The sequence below is a fragment of the Trichechus manatus genome, unplaced genomic scaffold (assembly GCF_000243295.1).
Source record: "Trichechus manatus latirostris isolate Lorelei unplaced genomic scaffold, TriManLat1.0 scaffold00202, whole genome shotgun sequence".
Classification (NCBI taxonomy): domain Eukaryota; kingdom Metazoa; phylum Chordata; class Mammalia; order Sirenia; family Trichechidae; genus Trichechus; species Trichechus manatus.
In genome coordinates this window covers 4,463,432-4,483,000 of record NW_004444138.1, presented here as the reverse complement: position 1 = coordinate 4,483,000, position 19,569 = coordinate 4,463,432, and the positions used below count along the sequence as shown (strand labels likewise).

Sequence of the window (19,569 nt, the reverse complement as noted above, 5' to 3'; positions counted from 1 at the left end):
GCCACAAAGCAAGCCTTAACAGAATCCAAAGCATCGAAATATTACAAAGCATCTTTTCTGACCATAAAGCCATAAAAGTAGAAATCAATAATAGAAAAAGCAAGGAAAAAAAATCAAACACATGGAAACTGAACAACACCTTGCTCAAAAACTACTGGGTTATAGAAGAAATGAAGGACGGAATAAAGAAATTCATAGAATCAAATGAGAATGAAAACATATCTTACTAGAACCTTTGGGACACAGCAAAAGCAGTACTCAGAGGTCAATTTATAGCAATAAATGCACACATCCAAAAAAAAAAGAAAAAGAAAGGGCCAAAATCAAAACATTAACTCTACAACTTGAACAAATACAAAGAGAGCAGCAATAGAAGCCCTCGGGCACCAGAAGAAAGGAAATAACAAAAATCAGCGCAGAAATAAATGAAATAGAGAATAGAAAAACAATTGCGTTAACAAGACCCAAAGCTGGTTCTTTGAAAAGATCAACAAAATCAATAAACCACTGGCCAAATTGTCAAAACATCATTATTATTAATTACTGTATCATTATGTTAAAGATGTTTTAGTGTATCTAGAAGTGTTTCTTTAATGTTTTTTACACACAGAAAGGTACACTATATACTATATACTAAGGCAAACATTTGACTAACTGATGATAAATACCAACCGTACCTAACCGTTCCAACTTACATACAAATTTGACTTAAAGACAGACTTAGATATGGAACTTGTTCGTAATCTGGGGATTGCCTGTATACCCAAGAGCAGGGTGGCTGGGTCACAGGGTATACATATCTTTGCTGTCATAAGTATTGCCAAACACCTTTCCAAAGTGGTGGTACCCACTCACACCCTCACCAGCAGTGGATGGGAGTTCTGACCTGCTATTCTAAAGATGTCTGGGCTCTGGTTTGCTCATTCTTCATTTGCTTACGGAACCTTTCCTAAGCCCACACCCGTGGCATGCTGGTGCTCTGTTAGCGGCTCAGGTCACGGGGTGCATGCTGCCTGCCAGGCCTGTCCCCACTGAGCTCACAGTTAGAGAGGGTCAGACAGCTGTGCACAAACGCTTCAGGATGTGCTGGTGACACCAGGAGAGGGACCGGACATCTGTCATGGGCACTGCCAGGGTGCAGATCTTTGAAAAATTGAAGCTAGGAAACAGGCCACTTGAGGGCCTTAATCCACTTCTGTAGGTGAGGGGTGAGAACTAGAATTGGGGGCAGGACGTCCCTATTTTGGAAGGAACCCCTTGGGCAAGCCATTTGAGGCTTGCAGCTATGGGGTTCTCAGGGAAGCGCTGAGCCCAGGAAGTCATCCAAAGGCCTCGTGCTATGATAGTGAGTTTGCTATTTAATAATGCAAAAAGCCTGTCTCCACTGAACTCAGAATTTATAGCTGTGGAGATTTCTTGCATGTTAAGGATTTTTTTTTTTGCTCCGCTTGGCTGGGATCAGGTCCCCAGGTGGCCCAAATGGTTTGCACTCAATTACTAACCAAAAGGATAGTGGTTCAAACCCACCCAGCAGTACTGCGGAAGAAAGGTGTAGTGATCTGCTTCTGTAAAGATTACAGCCAAGAAAACCCTATGGAGCAGTTGCACTCTGTTATATGGGGTTGCCACGTGTTGGAATTGACTTTACGGACACGGGTTTTTTTTGGCAGATACCAGAGAGGGCAATAGAGCAGAAGTCCAGGGGCCTGGTAGGAAGGATGAACAAGCAACCACCAGGGGGCACTGTGGAGGTGGCATGGCCCCAGACTCCAGGAGCAATTGATCTTTTTTATTACTTTGTGGTTTCCTTTTATTAGTCTTAAACCTTAGTAAACTTTGCTCAGCAGCCAGGTATTAGCTGTGCTTCCAGGGTTATGGGTGGGCGGTGCCCATGTTTAGGGGAGAGGGAGCTGCCTGGAGATGTGGCCCCAAGACAGGAAGATGAGTAATGACCAGGATGGCTGGGTCTGGCCCAGGGTTAGTGTTAGGGCCTATTCCAGGGGGCTTTCTGGAGGAGGGGGCATTAAACTAAGACCCCTAAGGACGAGTAGGAATCAGGCAGGAGAAGAGGAGGGGAAATTGTGTAAGGCAGAGAGACCAGCATGTGGAGAAACCTAGAAGAGGGGCACTTTCCTTTGTGAAGCTGAAGTCGGTCCAGCATGTTGGAGTCTAGAGCTAGGAAGGGGAGGGTGGAGAGAGCGCGGATGAGCCCTCTGGGTGGGGGGGCCAGACTTCACCCTGCAGGTGGGGGAAGTGCATGAGGGTTTCAGTTGGGAGATGACTCCATGAGGGTTGAACTGGACAAGCACCTGGAAGAGCAGTGGAGGTGACCCAGACTGAGCAGCGCCACTGGGAGTAAAAAACCAAAAGCCAAACCAGTTGCCATCATGTCAACTCCAACTCATGGTGACCCCATGTGTGTCAGAGTAGAACTATGCTCTATAGGGTTTTCATTGGCTGATTTTTTGGAAGTAGATCGCCAGCCCTTTCTTCCGAGGTGCCTCTGGGTAGACTTGAACCACCAGCCTTCTGGTTAGCAGCTGGGTGCATTAACTGTTTGCATCACCCAGGAATTTGCCATCCGGGGAGTGAGGGTATTTTGGAGGTTGAGTGACACCCCCGCCCCCATCGTGGGGTGATGGATGCAATGAAGAGGGGTAGAAAGAGCTGGGGACAGGGATGAAAGCCAGCCACAGAATGGAGCCAGGAGAAACCCCCTGGGGGTCCTACCTTTGCATATATACTGCTCCACCTCCGAGGGATCCTGCAGCTGGAATTCCTTGTCTCGATAACTGAGTTTTCCTGTCCATTCATACTCACATGGCTGCTTTTTGAGTTTCAGCACGAGTGGACACCTGGTGGTAATACCTGAGAGAGATTTTCCCAAACGTCGTAAGTTTCCTATTAAAAAAGCATCACTGGTGCCTTTTACTCTTAATCTCCCAGCGATTTCCCCAGCGTCCCCGCAGGCCCTGTCTGCACTTCCTGGTGCTTTCTAGGGCCCCATGGTAAGTGCAGGGTAACCTGGATAGGGCAGGTGAGCACAAGGCTTGGGAAACAGCTGCCTTTGCTGCTGCTGCGAGTGGCTGACGCAGGGAGTGGTCACTGGCGACTCCCAGCTGGTCATGAGCAGTGGTCCCCACCATGCATTCTGTAGTGAAATGTGCGGATGTTGAGACCCTGGTGCATCTCAGAGCCCCCAGTGCCCCTGGGGCCGGAGCCAGCCCCTTACGTGTTTGCGTGGGACCTGCGTTGTCCAGGCGGGCCACTCCGGGAAGGGGAGCAAATGGAAACGCAAACCAGTGAGACCTGCTCATGTGCATCCAACTTCCCTGCACCCTGCACTCTGGATCGGAGGGTGGGGTGTAGTGAGAGCCTGGGAGAGAAGCTGGAAATCACGAAGGAAGGGGTCAAAGGGTGCTCTAAAGGAGCGGTGTATGGAGACACCCCGCAGGGAGGTAGGAACCATCTGACCAAGCTGGTGCCCTGGAGATTCTCGGGACGCTCAGGTCACTGCTCTTAGTGAAGCCCGAGTCCCTGGGTGGTGCAAATGAGCACGTTAACTGTTTGTACTACCTAGGGACTCCACACTCTTAGAAAGACCGCTGGAAAGAAACAAGGTCGCTGCTGGGACCTTGACTGACACAGGGGTGATGGTTGCTTAGATGTGAACGGTGAACAAGAAAACAGACGGCAGAGCAGGACACCCAGGCCCCCTCTGACTCCCCCATGCACTCCCGAGCCTAAGCTGCCCAGGACATGGAGGAGCTGCCCTCCCAGGCTCTCTAACAGCAGCCTGTCTCTTAAGCTGGTTGGTCCCCAAAGGATGGTTTGATGCCACTTGCTATTGAGCAAAGTTGCTTACCGCTGCCCCTGGGCAGGGCGACGCCTGACAGAGCCTCCAGCACCGAGCTCTTCCCGGAGCTCTGGTCCCCGATGACAGCAATGGCAGGCAGCGCCAGGTCCTGCTCCACGCCCAGGGCCCGCAGGGAGTCGATGAGGTCGATGCAGGGGCGCACCTTCTCCTCGTACTGGCTGCACAGGATGCTCTCGGTCCACTGCAGAAGGCAGACAGACTTCACTGCCCTGGTTTCAGGTTGGGTTTTATCCCAGAGGTTCCCACCCTTGTCAGGAACTGGTGGCAGAATCTGTGCATCTATGAATGTTGGGTGGCATTAACGGTGAAGCACTTGACTACTAACCAAAAGGTTGGCAGTTTGAACCCACTACAGGAGCTTCGGAAGAAAGGCCTAGTGATCTGCTTCCAAAAGGTCACATCGTTGACCCTATGGAGCACAGTTCTACTCTGACATACATGGGGTTACCATGAGTTGGAATCTACTCGACAGCAACTGGTTTGGGTTTTTTGATTTTATTTTTGGATGTTGGGTTGCAGACCAAGGCTGGGGGGAGGTGGATCAAGATGTGCCTCAAGGGAGGGCCTATGCTCTTTTCATATTGGAGTGTCTTCAGGAGAGCAGAGTATTTGGCTGGGGTGGAGAAGGAAGTGCCTCCCAAAGGAGGAGTTGAAGGTGGATCTTTGCTTTTGGGGAGAAGTTGGGAGAAAACAAGGCACCAAGAGGTGGCAGCTCCCAGCCAGAGGCAGGTAAGGTGCTGGGCCCTGGGGCTGCACAGGTGGGGAGGATGGGGGTGTGGAAGTTACACTGGCTGTGGTGACAGGAGCTGTAGCAGCTGATGGAAAAGCTTCCAGGAAGGATCCTCAGCATGTGTATTGGGAAGACGGTGTGTTGTACAGCCTTGCAACTCTTACCCAGGCTCCCGAATCAGAAGCCTTGGGTTCTAGAACATTCTCTGATAATGAAGGCTGGGAACTGAGCCTCCCTCTGTCCTGATTTCTTGTTCTTCCTTATCAGGAAAGCTCCTTCCTTGTTTCAGGCCTAATGAATACCTCTTTGTTCTGCTTATGATGTAAATCTTGTGGCATCCTGGTCAACCCCACTGCTATATCTGTTCCTGGCAGGGAGGGAATGGAGTTCCTCAGGGGCAACACAAGTGGGGTGTGTGCAGAACAGCCCTGAGTCAGCTGTTGGGAGTGACCTGCTGGCCATGGGGGACCAGTTCCCACTATTGAAGCTGACCTTGCTCTGTCTTTTCTCCATGTGGGTAAAGTGTTATTCCACCCAATGCCCATGTGTAAGTGTCTTTACTGGCAACCTTGGACCTTGGCTCAACAACATGGAACAGAAGTCCCTAGTCCCAGGTATCAGAGGTCCAGTGCTGCTGCAGAGACTGTGTGTGTCCCTGGTACTTGTTGGAAGTGACCAGAAGAGCTAGGGGACAGAGCTGTGCATTGAGGCTGGACTGATTTGCTGGTTTTATCACCTTGGTGGGCTGACCCCATAGCCATTCACTGGCACTCATCTGGCTGGTGGCTAGAACAGTCCCTTCCTGAATGCCCTCATCTGACTTACCTTTGCCCTCGGCTGGCTCCTGTTCTCTCCTGGTGGCGTGCTGGTGATCTGTTGGTTCAGCGTCAATGAGGTGAAGTGCATGTCAAGGTCTCCTGCCTGCTGGTTTTGGGGAAACTTCCTCTGTTTTTGTGCTGTGCCGAATGACGGCTGTGGCCGTTTTGGTAAACTCATTTCTTTTGGGAGATGGTGTTGGAAAGAAAGTGGATTTTGCTTCTGGAGTGGTGAAGACTTGTGGACCTTAGGCATTAGCTATTGCCAGTCAAGTCTGGAGGGTACTTTTCCTGTTGCTCAGTGCTTCCGATCTCCTTGGAGAACTCTGTAAAGACACAAAATAGGAGAGACATCCAAGATCACCAAGAAGTCCTTCCCCAGGCTCCATGTTTGTTAGCCCCTCCTTGCCTCAACCCAATGCAACCCAATACCTGCCCACAACACAGAAGAAACCACTAGCCCAGCACAGGCCCCCACATCTGCAGGAGGAGCTCCTGGCAGCAAAGAGTCACAGAACACAAGTGAGGGTCTCTTTAGTGCCCAGGGCTTGCGGACAAGAGGCGACTAGGTTTCACATTACTGTGGGAAAGTTTCAATGGCCCTCTGTCATTTCTGATGAGATAGAAACCATACTGTTTCATCTGTGGCATCACCCCTCCTCTGGTTCAGTTCTGGGCAGGAGAATTGGTAGGGGTGCAGAGATGAGAGGTAGCATGTCTTGGGCCTGCTTGAAGCAAACCTAGCCCTGCTGTAGCTATTTCAGAACCAGAAGTGGGGTTTGTGTCTTACATTTTCGCCTAAAAATGACTCAGATCACGGCCCGTCTGCAAATCCAACCTCTTGCTGGACTTGCCACCCATGTCCAATCCAGGGATCATGCAAATCATGGGAATTTCCTTACTTAATTTCACTCCACATGCTTTCCTACATATGATTCAAGTGTCTCTTAAGTCCATAAGATCATACAGCAAGTATCCTTAACCCAGAGACACAAGCAGGATGCCACATTATCTTGTTGTTCCTTGCCCTCAAGTGGGCTCTAACTCATAGTGACTTATATAGTTGGTGAAAAACAAGGCTCCAAGAATTGACAGAATATCAATTGAGATGCTGCAACAAATGGATGCAATGCTGGAAATGCTTCTTAATCTATATCAAGAAGTTTGGAAGACAGCGACCTGGCCAATTGACTGGAAGAGGTCCATATTTGTGCTCATTTCGAAGAAAGCTAATCAAATAGCATGCAGAAATTATTGAACAATATCATTAATATCTCATCCTAGCAAAATTCTGCTGCACAACACAAAGAAGACAATTTAAAAAAACTGCTGCAGCCACTGCAGCCACACATTAACAGGAAGTTCAAGCTGGACTTCAAGTCAGAACTTCAAGCTGATCGATACTATAGCCAAAACAGTGGACTCAAACATACCAATGAGCATGAAGATGGCACAAAACCAGGCAATGTTCCATTCTGTTATACATAAGGTCACCATGAGTCAGAGCTGACTTGATAGCAACTGTCATGGATTGAATTGTGTCCTCCAAAAATATCTGTCAACTTGGCTGGATCATAATTCCCAGTATTGTATAATTGAGTACTATTTTGTCATCTGATGGATTTCCTTATGTGTTATAAATTCAATCACTATGATCTAATAAGATGGATTAGCGGCAGTTATACTGATGAGGTCTACAAGATTGGAGAGTGTCTTAAGCCAAAAAGACAGAAGTGAGCAGAGACTCATGGGAACCTCATACCACCAAGAAAGCAGTGCCGGGAGCAGAGCGTGTCCTTTGGACTTGAGGTTCCTGCGCTGAGATGCTCCTAGACTAAGGGAAGACTGACGCAACATAAGGACCTTTCTCCAGAGCCGACAGAGAGGGAGGGCCTTCTCCTGGTGCTGATGCCCTGAATCTGGACTTGTAGCCTACTGGACTGTGAGAGAATAAATTTCTCTTTGTTAAAGCCATCCACTTGTGGTATTTCTGTTATAGCAGCACCAGATGACTAAGACAGCAACTAACAACATTATTAATTAAAGGCCATAGTTTATATTGGGGTTCACTCTTTGTGTTGTACAGTCCTATGAGTTCTGACAAATGCGTAATGTCCTGTACTCACCATTAAAGTATCCTACAGAATAGTTTCACTGTCCTAAAAATGCCCTGTGCCCCACCTATTCATCTCTCCCCCTTCCCTTGACCTTCTACCCATTTTTGAGAAAACTAAATCCATGACTAGGAGGCCTCTGTTATTCAGCAGTCACTGCACTATGGGTTCCTCTCCAGGGTTCTGGCCCCAACTCAAAGCTTCTGGAAGCCCAGAATAAATATAAAGGACAGGAGATTGAGGTTTTGCCTTGGAAGGAGAAGAAAGGAAAGAGGGACTGAAAAACAAAGAAGACAGACAGCAAGACAGAAGGAAAGGAAAGAAGAAGAGGCAAGAACCAGGGTGCAGCCTACAGGGAAGAAAGAGCAGAGAGGAAAGAAAATGGCAGGGAACAGACAAGAGGCAAGAACCAAGGAGGCTACAACCAAGGACAGAGGCCAAGGAAATGAGGAAGGATAGTAAGGCCTTCCTAAAAGGGAGATGGGACCAAGGAGAAACAATAAAGCCAGTTGAGCCAAGAGTTTGCCTTTTGTTTAAAGTATGACTCAGTTTGCTGCTGGGCTGAAAGAAATGGAGTTGCTTTTAACTCTTTAAGGCAGCTACTTAACCCATAAGCTGCCAAGTATTGCCAAGGGCAACCAGGCTGGGAGCCTGTAATAGAAGAAACAATCATTCTAGTTTTGGGTAAATCAGAAGTTAGTAAGAGAATAGGTGGGAGACCTGTCTTTTCCAGAAGAAAACGTTCTGGGAAAATTCCTCTCTGGGGGTAGCCTCTGATGTTTCTACAAGACCAACAACCTTTCTCTTGCCCATATTGACAATTCCTTGTAGCCATGCCCCTCAGTCTCTGTCTTTCTGTCTTACTAATGACCACTTCTACGCTCCTAACTTGATATGAACCTGCTGCCCCATCCTCAGAAGGTGAGAGGGGAAAAACTCATTCTGCCACAGAAGAAACAGGGATGTTGATATATCCTTCTTCAACCGGGCATCTTGCTGTATCTTTAGAGTCATTATTCTAAAATTAAAAAGGTTGCACTTAATCTGTATAAACCCTAGACCGATCGGTGGCGACAGTGTGCCTTCTGTAATATTAACTAGGAATTTATTTTCTCCTGAAATCAGAATACAACAAAAACAATCTGGTTAACTGACATTTGGTCAGAGTTTTCAGAAAAGAGGAAGGAAATCATTAGGACTCATGAGTTCACGTCTAAACCTTCACCCATCCTCTGCTTAATGCTGGGGTTCTATGTTTAATGGAGAGGAGAAGGTAAACATCTGATTTTCCTATTGTAAAAATGCTACGAAGCTCTTTTAGCTCAGCTGATAACTGCCCTGAGGCACCCCACTCCGCCAGTAAGCCTCTGCCTGAAGGCGCTCAGTTCTAGCTCCGTGGGTCTGCAAACCTAGCTACACCAAGTGCCCAGAGGCACCCTACTCTGCCAGCAAGCTTCCTGCCCCAAGGCACTCAGCTTTTTCTCTTCATGGGCTGGGAAGCTCACTGCACTGTTTCCTGCTGGTCTCCTGCCTTGCTACCACCACTTCTCACCATCTTTAGTGTTACAGATCTCTCTCTCTCTCTGTCTCCTGGTTCCAGGAGCTTCTCAGCACAGAGATCCTGGGTCCAAAGAACACGCTCTGTTCTTGGCTCTTCTTTCTTAGTGGTGGTGAGATCCTCTCCTTCCGCCTGTGGGATGGCTCATTTTAAGCCTAGTGGGATGGCAAAATTGACCAAGCCTCTTGATGGGTCACAATGACCTTATCTGCACAGTCCCATCCAATCACTTGGGTGGGAGTTACAAGACCATGGCAAGAAAGGCCATATAAAAGTGATCCATGGCACCGCAGGCCACCCCCTGGCTTTTCTAGCCATAGTTCTTTCATGCTTAGAGAACAACTTCCCCCTCCCAATCATTTTATGAGTTCAAAACAATCATCAACAATTAGTCCTTCAGTAGGGCAAAGAGTCCTCAGGGTGAGGTGACTCAGGTACCAGCCATTAATGTCTGCTGCAGGTATCCATCTGACCTGGTCAGGTTCTCCAAAAGTCATCTTGGCTTCACCCTTCCTGGTGTTTGATAAAATTTAACTGAGAGAAGATTATTCCCTTGCTCTGAGCCTCACCAGCTATCAGCATAGCAAAACCTTTAAGAGACTTTAGGTTCGGCCACTGTCCTTGAGCCCTGCAGTGCCTCCCCCTTAGTCTACTCTTTTATACTTACACCTTCTACAATTGCAGTTTTTACAGTCACAATTAACTTTGTTAACAATCAACACTCACAGCTGAATCATATAATCCTATCAACATCTCCCCCACCCTCTCTTCCCCAGACCCATCAGGAAAAAAGGAAACAATTCAGTGGGGATCCTCCTTTGTCCCCCTCATGTTGAGTGTGAGCACACCCACAAAAGTGTGTAAGCCAGCCACTTCATGCCTTTATCTCCCTCCATTTTAGATAGCCAATGTTTAAATTGCCCATCCCTGTCAAACCAGTACGGAGGAGACAAGCATGTTCCTTGTTCTTGAAGAATCTTCTGTTCCCGTTGGAACTTCGAGCATCTGCATCCATAAGCAAAGTCCAGTCCACAGCAAGCCATTAAATTCCAGCAGTCTATACCAGTTCATGGTGTCAAACATCTTTCTCTTCATTTGGTTGGGTTCTGGTCAGCTCATCCCTAGCCATCCAAGCTAGGTCACAATGGGTAGCCCCTTCTCTCTCTCTCATCCCTAGCCCCCCTAGGCTGGGTCAACGGGTTCCGATGGAACATGTCCAGACTCAGCCCGTCTCTTCATTGTTGTACTTCCCCCACTTCCACTCATGAATGGACCCAGGTGGTCACCACAAGCAAGCATATCAAGCTGTCTACTCACTGGCACCCTTTAACTCCCAGTCCTGGAAGGGGGTTCTAATAGGCACTGACTTTTCCTGCCTCAATGTACCCAAAGGCAAAGCATTTGATTGTTCGAAATTCAAAAAGCAAAACAGTCTTTTTTTCTGCAGGTCCTTCCTTCAAATGCAAATCTCCTGTTCTGTCAGCAGTTCTACATGTCTTTTCTCAAATGCAAAATCTGGGCAGGGCTCGGATTTTCAACCTAATATCCCACTCTATACACAGGGCTACTGGCTTGAAACAAAAAGCCTGTGTTTCTTCGGGCAAATCCTAGTTCTCCTTTTAGCATATCCAATCGAGTATTGGCTGAAGGTGGAGTTACACACTCTGTAATTTATAATACCCAGTTGTCTTAGTCATCTAGTGCTGCTCTAACAGAAGTACCACAAGTGGATCACCTCAACAAAGAGAAGTTTATTCTCTCATAGTCGAGTAGGCTACAAGTCCAAATTCAGGGCGTCAGCTCCAGGGGAAGGCTTTGTCTTCTCCGTCAGCTCTGGAGGAAGGTCCTTGTGATGCATCAGTCTTCCCTTGGTCTGGGAGCATCTCAGCGCAGGAACCTCAGGTCCAGAGGACGCGCTCTGCTCCTGGCACTGCTGTCTTGGTGGTGTGAGGTTCCCATGTGTCTCTGCTCGCTTCTCTCTTTTATATCTCAAAAGAGATTGGATTAAGACACTATCTAAACCTCATCAGTATAACCTCATCATAGTGACAGAGTTTATAACACATATGGAAATCACATACAACCTCATCGTAGTGATAGAGTTTACAGCACGTAAGGAAATCACATCAGATTTACAAAATGGTACACAATCGTACAATACTGGGAATTACGACCTAGTCAAGTTAACAGATATTTTGGGGGGACACAATTCAATCCATGACACCAATATTCATTTTCATATATTTAGGTCTGCTTTACAACAGTAGGTAGGAGAAACATTGACAATCCATAGTATGTTCAAATAAACACATAATCCTTAACACATAACCCTTTTTCAAACATTCCAGTTTCATCTTCTCCATCCCTTGACTATCTTGCCATTCATATGCATATGGCCTTGGGACCCTGGCTCCCTATCAATCATCTTGCTTATCTGGCCTGGCTTTTGCCCCAGCCACTCCGGATGCAGCCTTTTTCCTCTCAGCTGCACCATAAACTTTCCTTTCAGTCATTACAGGAAACAACGACCAAAGTAACCATCGGAGACTCCAAAGTTTCACTTCTCATGCCCCTTCCTTATTTCTATTACAAAGTCCCATGCTTCCATGAGTTTGGAGCCATTGCAACAAATCCCACTCCTGATGCCAGCTGTAAAATTGGCGTGGCAGGGGTGTTGTCTGACCACCTTTAACTTCACAAGAGATTTAACTTCCAGGAGATTCTCAGTGCAGGGATCCTGGGTCCAAAGAATGCACTCTGTTCTTGGCTCTTCTTCCTTGATGGTGGTGAGAGTCTCTCCTCCCCGCCTCTGGAATGGTTCATTTTAAGCCTAGCAGGATGGCAAAACTGACCAATCCTCTTGGAGGGCCACAATTACCTTATTTGCACAGTGGGAATTACAAGATCATGGCGAGAAAGGCTGCACCTTTCTTAAAAGCAATCCATCATACCACACCCACAGAGTTTGCCAGAATTGGGAATACATCATGGTGACTGTGTGGTCCTGGATTTCTACTTATTGCTCATGGCGTGACCCTGTAGAAGCCACCACAGCCTCGCTGAGGTGTTTTTCCCACCAGGCAGCCTTTTCCTCAGAGGCTCTGAGAGGTACTGCATTAGTTGCTTAGGGCTGCCAAAACCAAACACCACAAAGTTGGTGGTTTTAAGGAACAGAAATGTATTGTTCACAGATGTGGAGGCTGAGAGGACAAAATCAGGGTCTGGCCATTCTTCTGAGGCTCTGAGGGAGGCAGTATTCCATGCGTCTCTGCTAGCTTCTCTGCGGGCAGGCTAGCCTTGGTGCTCCTTTGCTGTTTGTAGATACATCTTCACATGGTGTCTTCCTCCTGTGTGTGACCCTGTTTTCACATCACTTTTCCTCTTTTATAAGACACCAGTTATATAGAATTATATAACCTTACTCTGGTATGACTTTGTTAACTGGTAACATCTTCAAAGAAAAACCCTATTTCCAAGCAAGGTCACGTTTGCCGGTGCCGGGGATTAGGACTTCAACATATCTTTTTGGGGGACACAATTCAACCCACAATTGCCAGGATGAAAGTAAACATAACTCCTCAGAAAGGTGAAAGTAGTTGTCAGGGGTGGGGGCAGCAACCTGTGGAAGCAGCGCCTCAAGTCTAAGCAATGTTATGTTCTTCCACACAGCTCTGCCCACCCAAGAACTGCTTTGCATGCAACCCAAGAACTCTCCTGGGTCCCAGGGTGTGTCCTGGCATCAGGGACTTTTTGCTCCACCCCCTTCTCCCCTTGCTCTGGCGTCAGCATCATTTGTACAGCACGGAGTAACATCTGCCAAAGGGTCAGGCAAAGAATTCGACCTTATCCTCCAATGCCCTCCTCTTTTTAAAACCACTATAATAGTAAAAATTCTAAATGTCATGAGAAAGAACAGTTTCAAAATGTGTCATCGATGAAGTGATGTCACCTTTCTGCTTGGTCTCAAGAGTGCAGGCGGTTCAGGGTGCTGGAGGTGGCGCCTACTGGTTGGGATCTGGCGACAGTGGGGGGTATTTACACCACGGCAATTGGCAAACGCTAGAAGTCAGGGCTCCCCGCCTGCCCCCAAGGAGCCAGTTTACCCGCACAGCACTGAGATGGGTTACTGAACCACAAAAACCACAAGGGAGGGGAGACTTGAAGCTCCTCAGAGACCAGCATTTAGCATACAAAGCTCCCCACCCCACCCCCAGACTCCATGCACCCTACAGACGCTAAGCAAATGCATCCCCACGCCACCCCAGCGCGGCCACCAGCTTTTGGCCAGCTTCTGAGGCAGCTGCTCCCTTCTAGATTCCATCCCTCTGCCTGTGGTGCTGGCTGTGGGCCAGCACCGACATGGGCATTTTCCTGTCTCACACGGGTCAGAATCAAAACTTATCTTTATTGCCCCTGATTCCGACACAAGCGAAGTTTACCAGGCAAATAACATGTCACTTGGGAAATGTAAAAAAAAAAAAGCATTTCTGTTGGCATTTAAGGCTTTGAGTAGCCTCGCCTGCTCCGGCCGGCTCTTACCTGTGCAAGTTCCCAGCGGAGACCAGGCACATCCTGTCTCTTCCTTGGCTTTGTTTTTATGTGGTGTCTGAACTGCTCCTCCCCTCACAGCTCCCCCTCCACAAGCACAAAGAGAAATGAAACTAGACCTTCGGCCACAGAAATGAAACTGACTTTTCAACGTGCTTCCCGGGATGACGCAGATGGAGAGTGGTGTGGGGTACTCAGTTTGGAGCAGCATCAGAAGTACCCGGAGGGCTCGTGTAAACATGGGGGCGCGGTGAGGGGGGCTAGGCTGCCTGGGTGCTGAAGCCTGGTCTGGGTTGGGGTCCAAAAATCAGCATTTCTAAAGAGTTTCCAGGTGAGGCTGCTGTGGGACCACAATGGAGAAGCAGTGACTTCCATCAGCGCTGCCCAACAGAACTCTAATGGAGAGCGGAAGTGTTCTCCATCTGCACATTCAGTATGGTAGCCAACAGCCACATGTGGCTACTGAGCATGTGAAATGTGGCCAGTGCGATGCAGGAATTGAATTTCTAATTCGATGTAATTTTAGGATCCTGCCTGAGCCACACTAGACAAATGTTACCTCTCCCCTTGTTCTGTGTTGAATACCCCAAGGAAGGAAGTCCACAGCTTTCCTCAATAACCCATTGCTGGAACCCACAACCTCACCCTCCAGAACAATTGGATTTTTCTCCCAATTTCACATTTTCTCCCCACCGCTATAATGAACTATAGCTACAATGCAGTTGGTGGCTTAGTGGTAGAATTGTTGCCTCCCGTGTGGGAGACCTGGGTTCAATTCCCGGCCGACGCACCTCATGTGCAGCCACTACACGTGTGTCAATGGAGGCTAGTGTGTTGGTATGATGCTGAGCAGGTTTCAGTAAGGCTCCAAGACTAAGAGGGACTGGGAAGAAAGGCCTGACGATCTACTCCCAAAAATCAGCCAGTGAAAACAGTTTGATCCCCAACGGCCCATGAGGATGGCTCAGGACCCTAGTGCTTAGGGGCACTATGAGTAAGGGCTGACTGAAGGGTACCTAACAAGAACACTACAATACAAATTCCTTGGGTGGGGCAGGAGGAAGTCGTGGCCTGGAACAAACACCAAGGTCTGAATTTGGTCCCTAAAGTAGCCACGGAATCTATGGCACAATTATAGTGATTTTTCTGATCTCCAGTCATGTTACCGGCAGAAATGAAGGCATTCCACCAAGGGATCCCTAAAGTCCCCCTGTGCTCAGTGACGCACGTGGAGGTGAGGGGTGGCTTGCAAGCCCCAGGAACCTTCATGACCCAGGAGCCGCACCTGCGGGCACTGGGGGCCTGGCCAGAGCAGGAGGGGCCTGCTCTCAGCTGTTTCCACTCCCACCTACTCTCTCAACATGAAAATAAAGATTTTAAATAAATAATAATAATAAAAATTCCTGAGCACCTCTTTGCTCATTGATTTTACTTACTGCTCTTGCAGGCAAATTCGCCTTTGCAGAAGGATTATAGAGGCTTACAAAACCTTTTTTTAAAACAAACTATTGGCTCAATGGTTAAGTGCTGGGCTGATAACAGAAAGGTCCCCACTATGTACCCACCAGCTGCTCCACAGGAGAAAGATGTGGTGGTCTACGCCTGTAAAGGCTTATAGGCTTGTCTACCACCAATGACCACCCCGACAGGGAACACAACAGAGAGTCCCTGATGGAGCAGGGTAAAAGTGGGGTGCAGAACTCAAATTCTAGTAAAAAGACCAGACTTAATGGTCTGACTGAGACTGAAGTATGGACCCTGGATTCTCTGTCAACCCAGAACTAAAACCATTCCTGAGGCCAACTCTTCAGACAAAGATTAGACTGGACTATGGGACATAAAATGATACTCATGAAGAGTGTGCTTCTTAGCTCAAGTAGATACATGAGACTAAATGGGCAGCTCCTGTCCAGAGGTGAGATGAGAAGGCAGAGAGGGTCAGGAGCTGCTTGAATGGACACGGGAAATCCCGGGTGGAAAGCAGAACTGTGCTGTCAGAGTATAGTGAGAGCAACTAGGGTCGCATAACAATGTGTGTATAAATTTTTGTATGAGAGACTAACTTGAATTGTAAACTTTCACTTAAAGTACAATTAAAAAAAAGTATTAAATGAAAAAAGAAAGATTTACAGCCTTGGAAACCCATGGGACAGTTCTACTCTGTCCTGTAGGTCACTATGAGTCGGAATCCACTCAAGACAATGGGTTTGTTTTGTTTGGTTTTCACCCCAGAGTGCCCAGAGGGCAGAGCTGGGGAGCAATGGGAGGAATCATGATCCGGGCTGCTGCGTGAGGGGTGTTTTGTTCCCCTACTGGTTTCCCTCACAACAGGCCAGGGCACGCCTCCTGCTCCCTGACAGGCTCAGTGAAGGCAGCAGAGAAGCGGAGAGAGGGACACGGGCCTAGGGGCCATCAGGGGCTGCAGCTGCTCAGGCCAACTCAGGGGTTGAGGGGTGGAGGTGGGGGGCTCTCTCTGTCCTCCCGCCAAGCAGCGTGGAGCTCCGCGCCCATCCTCCCGGTGGCTCCTCCCACTCAGGCGAGCTCGGCCTCCCCTGGGCTGATGGTGGCCGGCTGAGGACGAGACCCCTGGTGGGACCCCACTCCCCCATAAGCATCGAAGGGCCAGGCTCCAGGGCTCAGTGCCATGCGCGGAGCTCTTTGCTAGGGTCCTCATTGGGGTCAGCCGCGGAGCTCATAAACATGCAAAATGCAAAAACACACGTGACGCCTCCGCCCTACCCTGGACCCCGCGGATGGGCCAGGTTATCTGCTCGTGCGCAAAGCCCGATATCGGAGATCGATCCCTGCCGCAGCGCAAAAGTCCTGGACAGACCGCTCGTTCCGAGTTTACTTTCTCAGCTGCTAAATCAGAGGTGACGCTGGGGGATTGCAGGAGATCCGGGGAGCAGAAGGTAACCGCAGACCCACGGGTTCTCGGCTGTGGCTGTTGGTCCCTGCTGAGGCCAGCGGCAGAGCGCCCTCAGGCCTTGAACCGGGCCCCTCTTCACTGTCCGGGGGACCTGGCCCGTAACTGTTAGCCTCTCTGTGCCTTACTGTTTAAACGGAGACGATCAGAGCGACCCCATCCCAGAGTGGGTGTGAAGAGCAGCCGGGAGGGGTCCGCTTTAGGCGCACTGGGCTCATGGAGCGTTGACGCGGTCAGCCGTCACGCGTCCTGTCCATCCGTGGGGACTGGTCTGGGGCTGGCAGAGCCCGATGCCTTCCCTTCCCCTGGGTGGAAGGGCACCAGGGCTGGGGCAGAAGAAGGTAACTCTAAGGGTCAGAGTGTCACAGTTGATTGACACCCTTTTCGGCCAAGCACAAGCTCTATTATGGTTATGGATTTTGTGGTGCCCACTGGCTTCATGTCCAAGGAATCTTGTAATAGAAGAGAGACCTTATTCCTGCGCCCCTCAAACTCCCATGGAGGCCCCATTCCAGAGGACAGAGGGGGAGTGTCCCTAAGCCCCCCTTCCACCTGGCCTCTCTCTCTCGGTGGGGGTGTGTGAGAGTGAGGCTCATCTGTGACTCCTCTTGGACCTGCTATGGAGACAGAGCCTGGCTGCTCCGTGGGAAGCTCCCCAGGCCAGCTCTGCATTGCTGGGGAGGTGGTGTTGGGGCCGGAGGAGTCTGAGTAATAGGCTGCTCAGTGGTGGCTGTCTAGCTAAGCCGTGCTCTCCTTTACAGCTTTTTCAGGGATAAAACGGATACCTGCTCTCCATCTGTCTCTTCCTGGGGCTCCAGGATGGCTGGCTCAGAACCCAGAAAGAGGTGACTAATTATCACCTCCTAACTCCTACACACCCTGGGTAGGACAAACGGTGAACACACTCTACTGCTAACTGAAAGGTTGGAGGTTGGAGTTCACCTGGAGGTACCTTGGAAGAAAGGCCTGGCAACTTCTGAAAAATCAGCCATTGAAAACTCTATGGAGCACAGTTCTACACTGATACACTTGCGGTTGCCATGAGTCAGAGTTGTAAGTGGTTTTGGTAATTTCTACAGAGAGGGTCAAAGGTGCCGTCCCTGTAAGAAAACACCTAGAACCGCTCCCTCTTAGGAGTGAAGACAAAGAGCTGTGGACAAGGGCAGAAAACCCTACTCAGAAGGTCCTCAGCAAAGTGGCCTGGGAGGCAGAAGCCCGGAATGTAATGCTAGTCAGGTGAAGGAGGGTTTGCTTCAAAGAGCTCGGAGCCTCCTGAAGCCCTGAACAGGCCGGAGACAACTGGGGCCCTGCTGCGTGCAGTGAGTGGTCCCACTGGCTGGGCTCCAGGCGGGGGCAGTGCGGCAGCCAAGGAACAGTCAGAGGTGTCAAGTGGCCGCCACTCACAGCCCCACCATTGCTTGGTCATCCTTCCACTATGAGCTCTCAAAGTGGGCAGTAAAGGGTTGGATCCAAGACCAGACTTCATGGGTGCAATCAAGAATGTGTTTGACAGACCTGCTAAAAAACAGACCCTGAGCCAATGAACCGTGGCCTGAAATTTCAGAAATAATTAGATATACCGTGCAAGCTGCTCTATTCATCGATCTTCGAAGGCTGTGAGCAAGAGCCCTGCTGTCTGACCTGCTGATCTTGGGTTCACCAGCCGCTGCAGCTACGTGAATCAGGAGAAGCCTCTATGCTGGCCCACGGACTTGGAACGCTCCAGCCTCTATAACTGCGTGAGCCATTTCCTTGATGTAAATCTCTTTCTATATATATATATTTATATGCTTTGCTGGTTTTACTTCTCTAGAGAACCCAGCCTAAGACACCTTCTAAAATGTGGGTGGGCCTTATCCAATCACCTGCAGATGTGTTCTGCTTCCAGACTATAAAGAGACATGTTGCCAGAACCCCCTCACTCTTCACATCACCTGGCCTATGGATTTTGGGGCACTAGACTGCAGGGGTCTCCAGGCTGTCACCTGATCCACAAATTTTGAACTTGTCAACTCCCTACAATAACATGAGCCAAATCCTTAAAATAATCTCTCTCTATATATATACACATGATTTGTTGTTAGTTGCTGTTGAGTCACCGCCAACTCATGGTGACCTTACATATAACAACAAAACATTTCCCTTTCCTGCACCATCTTCAGGATCATAGGTATGTTTGGGGTTTGAGTTCACTGTTGTGGCTATTTTATATATATTACTGGTTCAGGCTCTCTAGAGAACCCTAAGACACTGAGAATAGAATAATTCAGGCACAGTGTCATGGATTGAGTTGCGTCCCCCCAAAATATCTGTCAACTTGGCTAGGTCATTATTTCCAACATTGTGTGATTGTCCACCATTTTGTTATCTGATGTGGTTTTTCTATGTGTTGTAAATCTTATCTCTATGATGTTAATGAGATGGGATTAGCAGCAGTTATACAGACTCAATCTATAAGATTAATCTACAATTTAAGCCAATCTCTTTTGAGATATAAAAGAGACAAGCGAGCAGAGAGGCAGGGGGCCTCATACTACCAAGAAACAAGAGCGAGGAGAATAGCGCATTCTTTGGACTCAGGGTCCCTGCACTGAGAAGTTCCTTGACCAGGGGAAGATAGATGACAAGGACCTTCCTCCAGAGCTGACACAGAAAGAAAGGCTTCCCCTGGAGCTGACGCCCTGAATTTGGACTTGTAGCCTACTAGGCTGTGAGAGAATAAATTTCTCTTTGTTAAAACCATCCACTTGTGGTATTTCTGTTATAGTAGCACTATATAACTAAGATACACAGCAAAAACTACTCTTTCGGTAAGACAGTACACATTACTGGGGAAGCCAGCACAACTTGTACAAGGAAAGGTCATGGAAGCTCCATAGACACTTCCAAACTCCCTGAGGGACTGAATTGCTGAGCAGAGGGCTGTGGGGACCATGGTCTCAGGGAACATCTAGCTCAGTTGGCATAACACAGTTTATAAAGACAATGTTCTACATTCTAC

At 48.6% G+C, this 19,569-nt stretch overlaps 1 protein-coding gene across 2 annotated transcripts in view; it reads right to left on the bottom strand.

The window, feature by feature from the left end:
* LOC101361136 (interferon-induced GTP-binding protein Mx2) overlaps positions 1 to 19,569 on the bottom strand; it is a 53,417-nt gene that overhangs the window by 12,819 nt on the left and 21,029 nt on the right. The window contains exons 1-4 of one of the 2 annotated variants that reach the window (XM_004388007.2): positions 13,634 to 13,791; positions 5,433 to 5,748; positions 3,866 to 4,058; positions 2,731 to 2,868 (exon numbers count right to left, since the gene is read on the bottom strand). In XM_004388007.2, the coding sequence (XP_004388064.2) occupies positions 2,731 to 2,868; positions 3,866 to 4,058; positions 5,433 to 5,678 (577 nt within the window). In that variant the 5' untranslated portion in view covers positions 5,679 to 5,748; positions 13,634 to 13,791. Of the gene's footprint in view, positions 1 to 2,730; positions 2,869 to 3,865; positions 4,059 to 5,432; positions 5,749 to 13,633; positions 13,792 to 19,569 lie in introns of those variants that run through there. The other variant, XM_023742153.1, reaches the window with a different exon arrangement.